At 47.6% G+C, this 16,456-nt stretch overlaps 1 protein-coding gene across 4 annotated transcripts in view; it reads right to left on the bottom strand.

The window, feature by feature from the left end:
• LOC138299253 (erythroid membrane-associated protein-like) overlaps positions 1-16,456 on the bottom strand; it is a 347,615-nt gene that overhangs the window by 271,311 nt on the left and 59,848 nt on the right. For 3 of the 4 annotated variants that reach the window (XM_069237389.1, XM_069237387.1, XM_069237386.1), the window contains exon 2: positions 5,092-5,176. The exons of the other annotated variant lie outside the window; for it this stretch is intronic. In XM_069237389.1, the coding sequence (XP_069093490.1) occupies positions 5,092-5,158 (67 nt within the window). In that variant the 5' untranslated portion in view covers positions 5,159-5,176. The remainder of the gene's footprint in view (positions 1-5,091; positions 5,177-16,456) is intronic. 4 annotated transcript variants of the gene reach the window in all.

The raw sequence follows: 16,456 nt of genomic DNA, 5'->3' as shown, positions 1-16,456 counted from the left end.
GTTTTTTTTTGCCAGTGTTTGTTACAATGTTGAGGTCCTGGTAGCTCCCACAACAATAAAGTGTTACAAAAGCCATGTCAAAACAAGACACGCATTGATGAAACTAAAAGACTTATAAAAATATGTCAGATCAGTTGGCTTTGTCAGTGTTTGTTTATTTTCATGCTTCCCATATTCGTGTTGAAAATGGTTACACTGATTTTCGATTAGAAATATTTTTGGGAAATACTAGCATACATCAACACATTTTACTAAATAACACTTAATTTGCATCTAATCAGAGAGCATTCTGGGAGCATTATACTTAGCCTCATAGCCTAAACTTTTCAAACATGTGTATACACGTTTTTTTTTTTTTGTACTGGAACCAACGTCAGTAGTGAAGTGTGACCTTAAAACATTTATTTACAGCACTCATCCTAATAATGAAGGCTTTCAAATAATGAACCATAAATAAAAGTTCGAACAGCATTATCTTTTGGAAACACATTACTTCAACTGCAGAGAGTTCCCCTCTCTGTAAACAGGCAGCCAAAGGGTTTGTGCTGCAGAGGGTTGGGCCTACTTGTCCCAAGGACAAAGTAAACATAAAAACTTGTTGCCCTTGACCCCAAACAAGATGTCCCAGGCATCCAGGCTTAAATACCTTTTTAACACAAAATATACATTCTTTACATTAGCAGTCACAATAAATCACTCAATCACTTGCAGGCACAAAGTCACAAGAACTGGTCAAAGGCAAGTACAAAAGTGGATGTGCTTCACTGTGCAAATGTACAAAGGCTGATTTACCCTGCAGTGCTTTTTGATAAGGTGGTGACTAGGAGTATGATGATTGTTAAGAACATACCTAGTTAACATTTTGAGAGAAAAAGACTCTTAGTGCAAAGGTTTTCAACCTAATAAGTTTCATTACTTTACAAAAATAATTTTTACTATAAACAGAAATTTAATAGAGGGTAGAGAAATAAATTCAATTTCTAATGTTAACTTGTTTGCATTTTATGAACTGGTTAGAAAATGTACTTTAATATACTACTAACAATAAGATCAAGAATTTCCTTTGATATTTGAGCATACGTTTCATTAAAACCTACCATCATATAAGCCTGATGTCTTACAATTCAATATGTACCATTCTAAAATAATGGTCTTTTTGATTAAAACATTTATTTTTTTCATTGTTATTAAGGATTAAAGAGATTCATATTTTTCTCCCACAAATGTAGTCTTAACCTTTCTTTGGATAGGATTGACTGCTGAACAAATTACAGTGAAATCTATGAATTTGTTCTACGGTTATGAGTGAAAAATGTATTTGGTGGCCATTTTCCAATATGGTGGCTTGTGATGCTTGAGGCATGTGCCTACAATAATTAAAATCACAATTTGAGTAAAACATTTACCAATTGTCTTGCTTTTACCAAAACATGCATGATTCAGTCTACAAAGGGGTGCATAGCCTGTAGTCTACTAGACATAGAACAGCAGAGAAAAATAAATAAAGGTATGAAATTAAAATATGTGTAGAGAAGACATAGCAGGTGAAATGTATTTACTGCATATGACAGAAACTAACAGTGGTGTAGTGGTGTAGTTTAAAGTAATCAATGTAATTAAAATACACCACTAATGAAGAAAGGCAATTCATTGAGGGTAAAGTGGTGAACAGAAAACACCACAGGTGACCAAAAATAACAAATCTTAGATGAGGAAAGCAAACACAGGAGACAATGGACAGCACAGAAGGCGGACTGAAAACATCCCAGGTGAGCAAAGAGAACACACTATACCACAGAGGAAGAAAGACAGTGCAACACAGGTGAAAAGTGACATGTTAGAAGCAATGTGATGAGCATAGTGGCAGCATTTTACCTCATTCTTTGTGTGATGACACAAGAGACTAAATTCCACAGAACAAACAGTAAAATGGATATTAATGACTTACTCAAGATCAGCAAAACACTAAGAAAGGTGATGAGAAATTACCACAAATAATAATAGAGCACTATGGGGGGATGAGAAAACAAATGAGAAAGAAGGAAAAACATTACACACAAAGTGAAAGCAGGAGAAAGGATAGGAGATGAACACCAATTTTGGACAGCACCACATGTATTAGCAACTGTGATAAGAAATGGTGATGGATCATAAGAAATCACAAGCGGGCGACGGGAAAGTCCTAGAAGGTATGAAAAACCACTCATGGTCAGTAGCAGGTACTGAAAGTAAAAAGTGCTTCATGGAGAGAGAGGAATCACCAGAGGTCCAAATACAAAACCCTTGTGTAGGAAGTTGTCTCTGTATATACTATTTCAAAGTAAGAAATAGTGTACACAGAGTCCAAGGGTTCCCCTCGAGGTAAGATAGTGGCACTATTTTGTGGTAGTGTGGTCCAGCAGTAGGCTTATCAGAGGATAGTGTTAAGCATTTATTGTACACACACAAGCAATAAATGAGGAACACACACTCAAAGGCTTACTCCAGGCCAATAGGTTTTTATATTGAAAAATATATTTTCTTAGTTTATTTTAAGTACCACAGGTTCAAGATTTACATTAAACACTTTAAATGCAGGGTACTTTACTTAGATATTTTAGGAGCTTTGAATAAAAGCAATATCATATACAGTCTTTTTAAAAATGGCAATAAGCTATTTTAAAAGTGGACACAGTGCAAGAATAAACAGCTCCTGTGGGAGGTAAGTAAAAGTTAGTTCTTCAGGTAAGTACGACACTTACGAGTTCAGTTTCTGGGGCATAGGCAGCCCACCATTGGGGGTTCAAGAAAACCCCATAACCACCACACCAACAACACAGGGCCGGTCAGGTGCAGAGGTCAAAGGAGGGCCCAAAACACATAGGCGCCTATGGAGAACAGGGATGGTCCGGTTCCAGTCTGCCAACAGGTATGTACCTGCGTCTTCGGAGGGCAGACCAGGGGAGTTTTGTAGAACACTGGGGGGCACACAAGTAGGCACACAAAACACACCCTCAGCGGCACCGGGGCGGCCGGGTGCAGTGTGCAAAGCAGGTGTTGGGTTTTGTATTGGATTCAATGGAGGGACCCGGGGGTCACTCTAGCAATGCAGGCAGGGCACAGGGGGGGGCTTCTCGGGCCTGCCACCGACTGGGCTAGGCAGAGGGTCGCCGGAGGTCACTCCTGCGCTGAGGTTCGGTTCCTTCTGGTCCTGGGGGCTGCGGGTGCAGTGTCTGGTCCAGGCGTCAGGTTCCTTGTTACAGGCAGTCGCGGTCAGGGGGAGCCTCTGGATTCTCTCTGCATGCATCACTATAGGGGTCCAGGGGGGTCGTCTCGGGCTACTCACGAGGTTGCAGTCCCTGGGAAGTCCTCCCTGTGGTGTTGGTTCTCTGGAGCTCGAGCCGGGGGCGTCGGGTGCAGAGTGAGAAGTCTCACGCTTTTGGCGCGAAGAGTGAGTTCTTTAAAAGTTGGTTTCTTCTTTGTTGTTTTGGACAGTGCCACTGTCCTCGGGAGTTTCTTGGTCCTTAGAAGTTGCAGGGCAGTCCTCTGATTCGGCAGAGGTGGCTGGTCCCCTCAGATGCGTCGCTGTGCAGGTTCTTTGAGTATGGAGACAGGCCGGTAAGGCTGGGGCCAAGTCAGTTGTCGTCTCTGCAGGGCTTTCAGGTCAGCAGTCCTTCTTCTTGTTTCAGGTTGCAGGAATCTGATTTCCTGGGATCTGGGGTGCCCCTCAATACTGAATTTAGGGGTGTGTTTAGGTCTGGGAGGGCAGAAGCCAATGGCTACTGTCCTTGAGGGTGGCTACACCCTCTTTGTGCCTCCTCCCTGTGGGGAGGGGGGCACATCCCTAATCCTATTGGGGTAATCCTCCAAACTTAAGATGGAGGATTTCTCCAGGCAGGGGTCACCTCAGCTCAGGACACCTTAGGGGCTGTCCTGACTGGTGGGTGACTCCTCCTTGTTTTTCTCATTATCTCCTCTAGCCTTGCCGCCAAAAGTGGGGGCAGTGGCCGGAGGGGTGAGCATCTCCACTAGCTGGGATGCGCTGGGGTGCTGTAACAAAAGGGGTGAGCCTTTGAGGCTCACCACCAGGTGTTACAGTTCCTGCAGGGGGAGGCGAGAAGCACCTCCACCCACTACAGGCTTTGTTCCTGGCCACAGAGTGACAAAGGCACTCTCTCCATGTGGCCAGCAACATGTCTGGTGTGTGGCAGGCTGGCAGAAACTGGTCAGCCTACACTAGAAGTCGTATTGGAATTCAGGGGGCATCACTAAGATGCCCTCTGGGTGTATGTTACAATAAATTGCACACTGGCATCAGTGTGCATTTATTGTGCTGAGAAGTTTGATACCAAACTTCCCAGTTTTCAGTGTAGCCATTATGGAACTGTAGAGTACGTGTTTGACAATCTCCCAGACCCTATACTCTTATGGCTACCCTGCACTTACAATGTCTAAGGTTTTGCTTAGACACTGTAAGGGCATACTGCTCATGCATATATGCCCTCACCTGTGGTATAGCGCACCCTGCCTTATGGCTGTAAGGCCTGCTAGAGGGGTGACTTTACCTATGCCACAGGCAGTGTGAGGTTGGCATGGCACTCTGAGGGGAGTGCCATGTCTACTTAGTAATTTTCTCCCCACCAGCACACACAAGCTGGGAGGCAGTGTGCATGTGCTGAGTGAGGGGTCCCCAGGGTGGTATAAGACATGCTGCAGCCCTTAGATACCTTCCCTGGCATCAGGGCCCTTGGTACCAGGGGTACCAGTTACAAGGGGCTTACCTGGATGACAGGGTTGTGCCAATTGTGGAGACAAAGGTACAGTTTAGGGAAAGAAGACTGGTGCTGGGTCCTGGTTAGCAGGGCCCCTGAACACTTTCAAATCAAAACTTAGCATCAGCAAAGGCAAAACGTTAGGGGGTAACCATGCCAAGGAGGCATTTCCTTACACCTTGGTAGAGAGACACTACTGTGAGTACTGAGAGAACACTGCCAGGAAAGAGGAAGCACCATCAGGAAAGAGAAAAGGCATCATCAGCAAAGAGACAACACCGTCAGCAAAAAGTGACAGCTCTGCTGAGAGAGAGACAACACTGCTGCCCAGAAAGGGTACCTGTATCTGTTTCTATGTGCAGGGCTAGTAGGAGAACCAAGAGCCACATCAAGCTGGGAAACATCATTGTTCATTCCTTATGGTCCTGGAGATCAAAGGAGAAAGCAAACAGAATAAAAGTGATTAGGTTGGGAGGACACAGTCTGCTCATGGGCTCCTACTGCTTGCAGGCCCTTTCAGGTAGACAGCAAGACAGCCTATAGTCATCACTGTAGACTCCAAGCAGACAAGATCCCCTTTTACCTTGCTAAGAAATTCTGATGGCACTAAAGGTCCTTATAAAATAAATGTATTGTGAAAAGACCCTACCACTGACAGGCTGCGGAGTTTAGAACCAAAGCAGGCAGAGTGGTTATGAAACTATTAAATAAACGTGGCCCATAACATATTATTTGGAACAGGTATACGAACTGCAGTAGTCACGCATTTGCTACTACTTTGCTAAAAAAAATACATTAGCACAGTACCTCATAGCTAACTTGAGAACACACTGATTGATGCCTCACATAGTACATTCTGGATCCAATTTAAGAAGACACCACCTGGGATCATTCTCAGAAGGCCATATTATCAGGCTTTTATCTCACTGCACAGTTTTAACCTCCTGTGTTTAGTTATGTTGAATATCTGTGTTTAAAACGACTTTACACGACAAAAGCATGGTATGATCCCTGCATACATATCTGCTGACTACTATGTGTTTGCATTTGTGTTGTGGAGGAAGAGGAAGTGCACCGTGACACGGTTAAGGTTTTCCCTTGCATGTGTTACAAACTCTTCCCACACTCAACAGCGGCTTTAAATATCGCATTGCGCTCTGCAGTATTTACATCTTCATCTGTCCCAGTATTTACATCCTCATTTTCACTGAAAAAAACACACAATTAAAGGTTAGTTATGGTTCAGTGAACACAACCCTGAAAAAGCGTTGACAATGCACCAGTTATGATCGGCTGCGCTCGTCGCACATCATAACCACTCTGTGCACCGTGCCCAATGCACCACTTGGCAATGGAACAGGAAAAAGAGGTTTTAGGTTTGCGTTCACAGAACCATAACTGTATTTTCAGTGAATTTGTGGGATTATTTTATGATGTACTGCGTTCTCCGGTCAGTTACCCATTCTGTGCTGTAAACGGTCCTTGACTATGCCTAACAGAGGTGACCATCACCAAAACACAACACTGATTGTTTTAACTTTATTCCTCCAAGCTGTGCCTGTTTCCCAATGGAAAATGGCTGCTGCTTATTTGCGATTGTCAGTCAAATTAAAATTTTACAGGGGCAAAAACGCTATTTTTCTTTTTTATTCTTCAATATTCTAAGTGTCTACGTGCTCCTCTCAACCACTTCCCTGTGTTGGACACCCCCCTCCTCCGCTGTGCCTCCCTTTGCTGTGGATGTTTGCTTTTCACTGAGCTATAATTTCTATTTTCACCAAAATCACAATGTTAAACAAAGTAGAACATAAACTTCATCCGCCAATCCCATTCATCAAAAAATTAGAATGTGACTGCCAGAGATCGTGATTTTAACCAGCTTCTCTAACAGTGCTAACCATTTCAAGCCCACCCAGCATCTTTTTCAAACGTTAATATCTCAAAACCTGCTCAACCAATTTACACCAAACCACGCTGAGCAGAGTTCTACTTTAATGCCAGGTTTGCTGTAAATCCATTCACTAGTTTTTGATGTAGTTGCAAACAGTATTTTCAAAGACAGTAAAAGTAGGAAATATTTTTTACATGCAGGACCTTATCTGCATCCAGTAATACATACAATTAGGTTGTGATCAAGGTGTACATATATACACGATGAAGAATGTCATCAAGGTGATGCACTGTGCTTGGAACGGGTAGATAAATCAAATCAAATCATTAACATTTATAAAGCGCGCTACTCACCCGTGCGGGTCTCAAGGCGCTAGGGGAAAAAGGGGGGGGGTTACTGCTGCTCGAAAAGCCAGGTTTTTAGGAGTCTCCGGAATGCGGAGTGGTCCTGGGTGGTCCTGAGGCTGGTGGGGAGGGAGTTCCAGGTCTTGGCTGCCAGGAAGGAGAAGGACCTCCCACCCGCCGTGGAGCGGCGGATGCGAGGGACGGCAGCGAGCGCGAGGCCCGAGGAACGGAGGAGACGGGTGGGGGCGTAGAAGCTGAGGCGACGGTTGAGGTAATCCGGTCCCTTGTTGTGGAGGGCTTTGTGTGCGTGGGTGAGATGTCGTAAGGTGATCCTTTTGCTGACTGGGAGCCAATGCAGGTGTCTCAGGTGTGCGGAGATGTGGCTGTTGCGGGGTACGTCGAGGATGAGGCGGGCCGAGGCGTTTTGAATACGTTGCATGCGTTTTTGGAGCTTGGCGGTGGTCCCAGCATAGAGGGTGTTGCCGTAGTCCAGGCGGCTCGTGTCGAGGGCGTGGGTCACGGTTTTTCTAGTGTCGGCGGGGATCCAGCGGAAGATCTTGCGGAGCATGCGGAGGGTGAGGAAGCAGGCGGAGGACACGGCGTTGACTTGCTTGGTCATGGTGAGAAGAGGGTCCAAGATGAAGCCGAGGTTGCGGGCGTGGTCTGCGGGGGTCGGTGCGGTGCTGAGGGCCGTGGGCCACCAGGAGTCGTCCCAAGCGGACGGGGTGTTGCCGAGGATGAGGACTTCCGTTTTGTCAGAGTTCAGCTTTAGGCGGCTGAGCCTCATCCAATCTGCGACGTCCTTCATGCCCTCTTGTAGGTTGGTCTTGGCGCTGGTGGGGTCCTTGGTGAGGGAGAGTATAAGTTGGGTGTCGTCAGCGTAGGAGGTGATGATGATGTCATGCTTGCGTACGATGTCGGCGAGGGGGCTCATGTAGACATTGAAGAGTGTTGGGCTGAGCGATGAGCCTTGAGGTACGCCGCAGATGATCTTGGTGGGGTCTGAGCGAAACGGAGAGAGGTAAACTCTTTGGGATCGGTTTGAGAGGAAGGAGGCGATCCAGTCCAGGGCCTGGCCTTGGATCCCGGTGGAGCGGAGGCGGGTGATTAGGGTGCGGTGACAGACTGTGTCGAAGGCAGCCGAGAGGTCGAGGAGGATGAGGGCGACTGTTTCACCGTTGTCCATCAGGGTTCTGATGTTGTCTGTGACTGAGATGAGGGCGGTTTCAGTGCTGTGGTTGGTTCGGAATCCGGTTTGTGAAGGGTCGAGCAGGTTGTTGTCTTCCAGGAAGGTGGTCAGCTGTTTGTTGACGGTCTTCTCTACTACCTTGGCGGGGAAAGGGAGGAGCGAGATGGGGCGGAAGTTTTTCAGGTCGCTCGGGTCAGCCGTAGGTTTCTTTAGTAGGGCGTTGACTTCAGCGTGTTTCCAGCATTCGGGGAAGGTAGCAGAAGAAAAAGAGGAGTTGATGACGGCCTGGAGGTGCGGGGCGATGATGTTGTCGGCTTTATTGGAGATGAAGTGAGGGCAGGGGTCCGATGGAGCGCCGGAGTGGATCGAGTTCATGGTGGTTTTGGTTTCTTCAGTGTTGATGTGGGTCCAGTCGTTGAGGGTGATGGTCGGAGGTGTGGGTTTGGTGATGCTTGGTTGGGTCTGGTGTCTGAAGCTGTCGTGGAGGTCGCTGATCTTGCGATGGGAGAAGGTGGCGAGGGAGTTGCACAGATCTTGTGAGGGCGTGACGGCGTTGGCATTGGAGAACTCCTTGACGATGCTAAAAAGTTATCTGCTGTTGTGGCTGTTTTTGTCCAGTCTGTCGGTAAAAAAGTTCCTTTTGGCAGCGCGGATCAGGTGGTGGTGTTCGCGGGTAGCGTTCTTGAGGGCGGTCATGTTGTCAGCGGTGTGGTCCTTGCGCCAGGCCTTCTCGAGGGCGCGACAAGTTTTCTTCGATTCTTTGAGGGTGTCAGAGAACCAGAGAGGTTTTTTGGTGTTGGCCTGTCGATGCGTGCGTTTGAGGGGAGCAAGGTTGTCTGCGCAGATGGAGATCCAGTTCGTGAGGCTGAGGGCTGCGTCGTTGGGATCGGTGGTGAGGGTGGGTTGGTTGGCGGCGAGTGCAGAGAAGAGTTGCTCTTCGGGGATTTTGTTCCACTGTCGACGAGGGATGGGTTGAGTGCGGAGGTGGCGGGTCTCGCGTCGGAATGTGAAATGTACACAGCTGTGGTCGGTCCAGTGTAGAGCGGAGGTGTGGCTGAAGAAGACGTGTTTGCTAGCGGAGAAGATAGGGTCAAGCGTGTGTCCGGCGATGTGGGTGGCGGTGTTCACCAGTTGCTTGAGGCCGAGGTTGGCGAGGTTGTCGAGCAGGGTGTTGGTGTTGGGGTCGTTGTTTTGTTCCAGACGGAAGTTGAGGTCGCCTAGGAGGATGTAGTCCGGCGAGGGAGGGCGTGCGGGGAGATGAAGTCGGCGATGGCGTCGCTGAAAGGGGCGCGCGGTCCGGGAGGACGGTAGACGAGGGATCCTCTGAGGGTGGTCCTGGGGTCGGTGCGAATCTAAAAATGCAGGTGTTCAGCGGCGAGAGGGGTGTCTTCGGTGGAGGTGGTGACGCTGATGGAGTCTTTGAAGACGATGGCGATACCTCCTCCTACTTGGTTGGTGCGGTCTTTTCTGGAGATCTTGTAGCCTTCGGGGATGGCGGTGGCGATGTCTGGAGCAGAGGAGGCGTTCATCCAGGTCTCCGTGATGAAGGCGACGTCCGGTGCTGTGGAGTCCAGGAGGTCCCAGAGTTCAACGGCGTGCTTGTGGACGGAACGAGCGTTGACCAGGATGCACTTGAGGTGGTTGATGGCGCGTGGGCTTGTGGTCGTGGTGGTTGCATGGTGGAAGATGCGTTTGCAGGAGTTGCAGGTGAAGGGTCCATGGGTGCGTTTGGGGTGAGCTTGGAAGCAGGTGTTGGAGCGCCCTGGGTTGAGGGCGTGGAGGGTGGTGGGGTCGTAGCGGATCGGCGGGGCTCGGGACAGCTGGGGACCAGGGGTCGTGGCGCTGGGCGCGGGCGGGCCTCCGGCGCGCCAGCGGCGCGGTCGCGCAGCAGCCGCCATAAGAGGTAGGAGGGGGGGAGGGGTCAGCTGGGGGCGAATGGGAGCTGGGGGTGGGGGCGTGCAGGAGGTCGCGCCGGGAAAGCGCGAGGGAGGGGGGGACAGGTAGAGTGAGAAGAGCTGGGGAAGGGGGGTTTAAGGGTGGAGGGGGGTGAGTGTTAGGAAGTTTAGGAGATTATTGAGAGAGATAGGAGTAGGGTTGTGAAGATAGGGGTGGGGGGGTTGTAGAGGTGGGTGAGGGTGAGAGGTAGAGTGAGAGGATAGGAAGATAGGTAATAGAGGGGGTGGCGGGAAGCGGGGGGATAGAGAAATAGATAGATAGAGAAATAGATAGATAGAGAGATAGGTAGATAGGAGGAGGTGGAGAGTGAGGGAGTTAGATAGTGAGATAGAGAGATAGGTAGATAGGAGGAGTGAGGGAGGTAGATAGCGAACGGGGTAGATAGGGGTGATAGAGAGAGGGAGGCGAGTGAGGGAGGGGGATGAGGCAGGAGCAGGAGGGCAGGCGCGGGGAAAAGAAGACGGAGGAGGCAGAAGAACCGAAGACAGAAGATAGAAGACAGAAGACAGAAGAACAGAAGACCGGAAGAACAGAAGAACAGAAGATCGGAAGAACAGAAGAACAGAAGACCAGAAGATCAGAAGACCACAGAAGAGCAGAAGATCACAGAAGAGCAGAAGATCACAGAAGAGCAGAAGATCACAGATGAAGATACGGAAGACGAAGAACAGAAGGCAGAAGACAGGCAGAAGACCACAGAAGAAGAGAGGCGACAGGAGAGGCTGAGAAGCACACAGAAGAAGAGAGAAGACGGGGAAAAGAAGAGTACAGAAGAAGATTACAGAAGAGGAGCGAGGAGGAAGAACAGAGAAGAAGAAAAGAAGAAAAGAAGCAGGAGAGAGGGTGAGTAGCGCGGGGCAGGGCGAGGGGCTGGGAGGTGGGGGGTACTTACTGTGAGGTGGGTCTCAGGAACCTGGAGGAGCTGGAGGAGCTGCAGCGGCAGGGGGAGCGACCTACCCTTGGGTCAGGGTCCCAGTGTAAATCAGAGTAAGTAAGCAAAAAAAAGCATATGCTATTTGTTGATGAAGAAGAAAGATGGTAAAATCTTGTGGTACGAGGAATACATTTTTTTAAAACAAGATACTCCTGCTGAACCAACACTATATGCTGCTGAAGAGCTGCAAGAATTGCACCTGATAGGTCAATTATATGTGCAATAGATGGCCTCTTCGAGAATACCTATGTGAATTATTTGTAAGACCAAAACGTATTTCCTGGTAATTATGGCTGTCACATCCCTATCCAGAAGCATTAGACACCAAGATGGTCTGAAAGTGTGTAACCATTTTCTACAGACGCACTCATTGCATGAATACCAACATACTCATAAATAACATTGAGTTCTGCCTGACAAAGAAGTTTTTCTTGTTTGGAAATGTACTGTATAGATAACTGAGGGGACTGGGCACCTGTTTGATCCCCAGCAACACCAATCTTCTAATGGACTGATTGAAGGAGCACGTTGCCAGAGGCAGTAACCTAACCAAATAGCACATGAATATCGTGACATTAGTGATGTCCTGTTCTTTATCTAGAAGATGGAGGAGAGTTACATTAGGGATTTTACTACAGAACTAAACTGTAATGTCAATCTTTCATTCACCAGTCAGTTCAGCAGAGACTGAATCAAATTCTTAAATCTGGAGCTTATGCTATATAGAAATATGTTAGAATATATTCTGTTTAGGAAGTAAGGTATGGAACAGTCTTCTACACGGTAGGAGCTTTCATCTCCCAGCTCTCAAATGGAGTATCCCTTATGGGTAACTTATGAGGGTGAAAGAAAATTGTAGTACAACAAAGTTCTTCAGGACAGAGAAGGGAAGGATGGTGGAGTACTTGAGTGAAATGGTTATTCATACTTTTTCCGAGAAACTGCAGCAGATAAGATGCCCCATAAAACAAGAGAGGATCTTTTATTTGGGACTACTAAGAGGACCAAGCATGGTTTAGCTCATACATTACCTAGTAATCAGTTTCATGACCAAGTGCTGCAGGGAAGCAAAGCAAATTAAAAGGATCATGTGCCAAGATTGGAGTATTTTAAAAAGCAGTTGCTGTATGGGTGTGGGGAGGATGACATCCCAAACAGACATGCAGGAGGGAGGCAAGATCATTATGAGACTCATTAGTAACAAGTCACTTACCCAATGTGTCACAAAACATATGGCCGATGCAGGAAACAAGGTTTTACAAATGCAGTTATTGCAAACACGGCCTGATGTGTAAAACATATGATTATCCCCACAACATAGGCACAAGCAACATATATAAAATATGGAACTGTAATCGGATTATGCAATATATGTTTTGACATGTCCCTGTTCAAAGAAATACCTGGGAAGTACCACATTCCCCGCATGAGAAATAATTTTGAAACACCTAGTGGCGATCCATAACATGGATCAAAACTAGTATTGAGACACTTGAAGAATTTACATGGCTCGGATGAATTAATGTTTTTTTTATATGCAATAGAACTGGTTCACAAACATGAAAAAGAAGGGGATCATGTACTGACACTTCATCAACTGGATTCCAAATAAACAACATTGGACACTTGCATCCCCATTTTACTTCACAAGTTCTTAAAAGAGGCATGGTTTTGACTTTGATCAGTCCCTGCGTATAAGAAATATGCATGCTCTGTAAGAATGTCAGATGTGTTGGTCTGTCCCGGTATTATATATACATACAAATGTAAATGCAACTATCTTGTTTTCTTTCTTTTATAACACTACTCATCCTGTTATTCTGGTTAGCCATATTTAGCCGTGTAATTGCCAATTTTTCGTTTTTTTTGTTACTTGCTGTGTTATTTTCAGTGTCTGTGTCTGTTAATTTTTCACTTGCTTTATTAAGTCATTGTCTTCAATCATACACTGTTTCTTCTTCTACTTTTTTGTTTTTGCTGTTCCGCATCTGTTTTGTTGATATCTAAACTGGCCTCCTTGTCACTTCTTTTCCTTCCCCACCCACTCTGCTGCTCCTGCTTCCCGCCACCCACCTCCCACCACCCAGGACCTACTTAATGGAGGCTGCAGTGTGGTCACACACATCGGGCATGCCGCTGGCGACGCCAAAGGCAAGCCAGTCTGCACCTGGATCACGCCCAGAACTAGGAACCCTAGTTCTCCTGCCACATGCCGATACACCGCCGCCAAGCTCCGAGCCCTGGACCTCAGACTCTGCAGCTGCCCCATTTCTCCACGATCAACAGTAGAAACTTCAATCCGCCAGCACTGTTTCTTTTACTGCAACACTGGTGCACCCACAACAACCACCACCACGCCGACCAGTCAACCATGCCAACCACGACTGCTTAAGAGCAACTCCACTGCTTCCTGCTCAACCCACAATCACTCGGTAAGCATGCCAACAAGATTTGGGACACCATCAATTCCCTCATCCCGACATTGTGTTCTTCACCAAGACCAGGTTCAGCCATGCATCCACTTCTGACATCGCCTCAGCCACTCCAGATGGCTAAGGATAGCACACTGGGACTGCATCTGCATCAACAAACATGGAGGTGGAATCACCATCATCCACAAAGAAAGCATCCACTGCGCCACTGTCGCAGACAACACCAGCCTGATCATGTAATACCTCAATTCCCAACTCCAAATCGATGGCAAAACCAGCATCAGAGGCATCCTGACCTACAGACCTCCAGGACCACGCCCTAGTTTCTGTGACACCACACTCGAATTCATCACCCTGCTCACCATCAACTCCAAACACTGCATCTTCCTCAGAGACCTCAATTTTTACCTTGACGACATCAACGTTGCCAACACCACCAACCTCTTTGAAAGCATGAACAAAATCGGCCTCACCCACCTAGTCACTGACCCCACACACCATGCAGGACTACCACTCAACCCAAATCTTGACATCTAGTGAGAGTCAAGTACAGCCATGTCACTAAGCTCACCTGGACAGACCACGCCATCGTCCCTTCACCATCACAGGATCCCCCTGCACAGACACCAAGCCTTCCAGCACCTCACGCCACAGCTGGAACAAAGTATCAGAGAACCAGTGGACACCTCCAACCCCGAGACCACAAAAAACCTAGAACACAATGTGAAGAACTTCTTCGCCAGAATCACCGAATGCGCCGACAGAGTGCACCGGCAAACTCACCAAAGTCATGAGCCCCACCAAACAGGCCAGTTGGTAAACCACAAAAGTGAGAGTCGTGAACCACAACTGCAAGTGACTACAAAAAATGCTGCACCAGCAGGAAGCCCACAGACCACCTACAAGTTGTCCCTCAAAGAAAATCACCAAAAATAAAAAGAGTTGAAGAGGAGTGCCCTGGTTGATTGCATCAAAGTCAGCTCTAACCACAGCAAAGAACTCTTCAGCATCATCAGAGGGTTCTCTAACTCTTCAGCCACCAAAAACATCATCACCCATTCTCAGGAACTCTGCGTCATCCTGGCAGACTTTTTCCACAACAAGATTTCCACTATCTAAAAAACCTTCAAACCCCAACCCACCGTCATCAACACTCTCAGCCTCCTCAATCCCATTGATTCAAACCTCTATGCTATTTCAGGCAACCTGCTCACCACCTGGGACCAGCTCACCGCACAAAACACTGCAGCTATCATGAACTCTGTCCACTCAAGAGCACCCATGAACCCCTGCCCCACCACAATCCAACCTCTGCAGCAACATGATCACCAGCGACCTCACCACCACCTTAAACTCATCCAGGGCCGGACTGGCCATAGCAGGCATTGGGCATTTTCCAGGTGGGCTGGAATGGCAGGGGCTGGTTTTGGAGCCATCGGGGACAGTTTTGTGTCTAGGGGTTGGTTTTGCAGCACAGCTGAGAACTCTGCCCCCAAAATAGCAGCAAGCTTGCCCTTGCACATCACCTATGAGGTCTAAAAACTGTTTGTGGTACCTTTGCACGAACAGTATTAAGACCTCCCTGTGCGTGCAAAGGTTACCCCTCCCCTACCAACACCCCGCCCCTTCTCGCAAGGGGCTTGGCAAAAAAAAGTTGCCAGGGCTGCTTTGGTTTCCAAGTCCTGCCGTGAGCTCATCTATTACCACTGACACTTTCCCCAGAGTATGGAAATACTGAGAAGTCTGACAAAGTCTCAAGAAACCTTCCACCGATCTCAAGAGCTACCGTTCCATCTCTATGCTCCCCTTTCCCACCAAAGTCCTTGGAAAGGCCATAAACTGCCAATTCATAGAATACCTGGAGATCAACAAGCTTCTGGACCCCTTACCAATTTGGATTGTGCACCAACCACAGCACTGAAACTATCCTGATTGATGCCACAGATGACGTCAGAACCCTCCTTGACCGGGGAGAAAAGGCAGCCCTGATCCTCCGTGACCTCTCAGCAGGATTCAACACCACACCCTTTTAAGAGGCATCACACTGGAATCCAAGGAGACACCCTCAAATGGATTGCATCCTTTCTCAATGGAAGAACGCAGAGATTCTGCCTACCACCTTTTACCTCAGAACCCAGGAACATCATCTGTGGCGTCTCTCGAGCCTTGTCACTCAGCGCTACACTGTTCAACATCTACATGACCGCCTTAGCCAACACCGTCAGAACCCACGTAATGAACATTATATCCTACGTAGATGATACTCAACTCATCCTTTCACTATCTGAAGACCCCTCCACCACGAAGGCCAACTTCCGCAGGTTCATGACTGGCATCACCGACCAGATGAATGACAACTACCTAAAACTCAACACAGACAAAATGGAAGTGCTGATTTTCGGAAACAACACCTCCCCATGGAACGACACCAGGTGGCCCACCACAGTAGGATCAGCACCCACTCTGACAGAGCATGCTCGCAATCTTGGCATCATCCTGGACAGCAAGCTTACCATAAAAAAACAGATCAATGCAGTCTCTTCCGCCTAGTTCCTCACTCTTCGCATGCTCCATAAAATCTTTAAATGGCTCAATGTCAACACCAGACGACCCATCACTCAAGCCCTAGTCACCAGCCTGCTGGACTACGGCAACTCACTTTATGTAGGAATCACCATGCACCTCCCGAAGAGAATTCAGAACAAACATTATTCAGTGGCCAGATTCATCCTTGATCTTCCCAAATGGACCCACACCACCCCCTCACCTCAAGAAGCTCCCTGGCTAGGAAGCACTATGAGTAGGCATGGAGGTACCATGTGACCTTTTTTTCAACTATGTTTGCCATTTTATCTATGAAATAAACATGTTTGCATCCACTCTGGTGTACTATAGTTTTCCTCTGTTGGCATTTTATTTCTACACAGTCCATGTCCATATGCTTACATCCATATTCAGA

This window comes from Pleurodeles waltl, chromosome 6 (genome assembly GCF_031143425.1).
Source record: "Pleurodeles waltl isolate 20211129_DDA chromosome 6, aPleWal1.hap1.20221129, whole genome shotgun sequence".
Classification (NCBI taxonomy): Eukaryota; Metazoa; Chordata; class Amphibia; order Caudata; family Salamandridae; genus Pleurodeles; species Pleurodeles waltl.
Note: the sequence above shows the minus strand (reverse complement) of the source record. Positions and strands in the feature narration are given on the sequence as shown.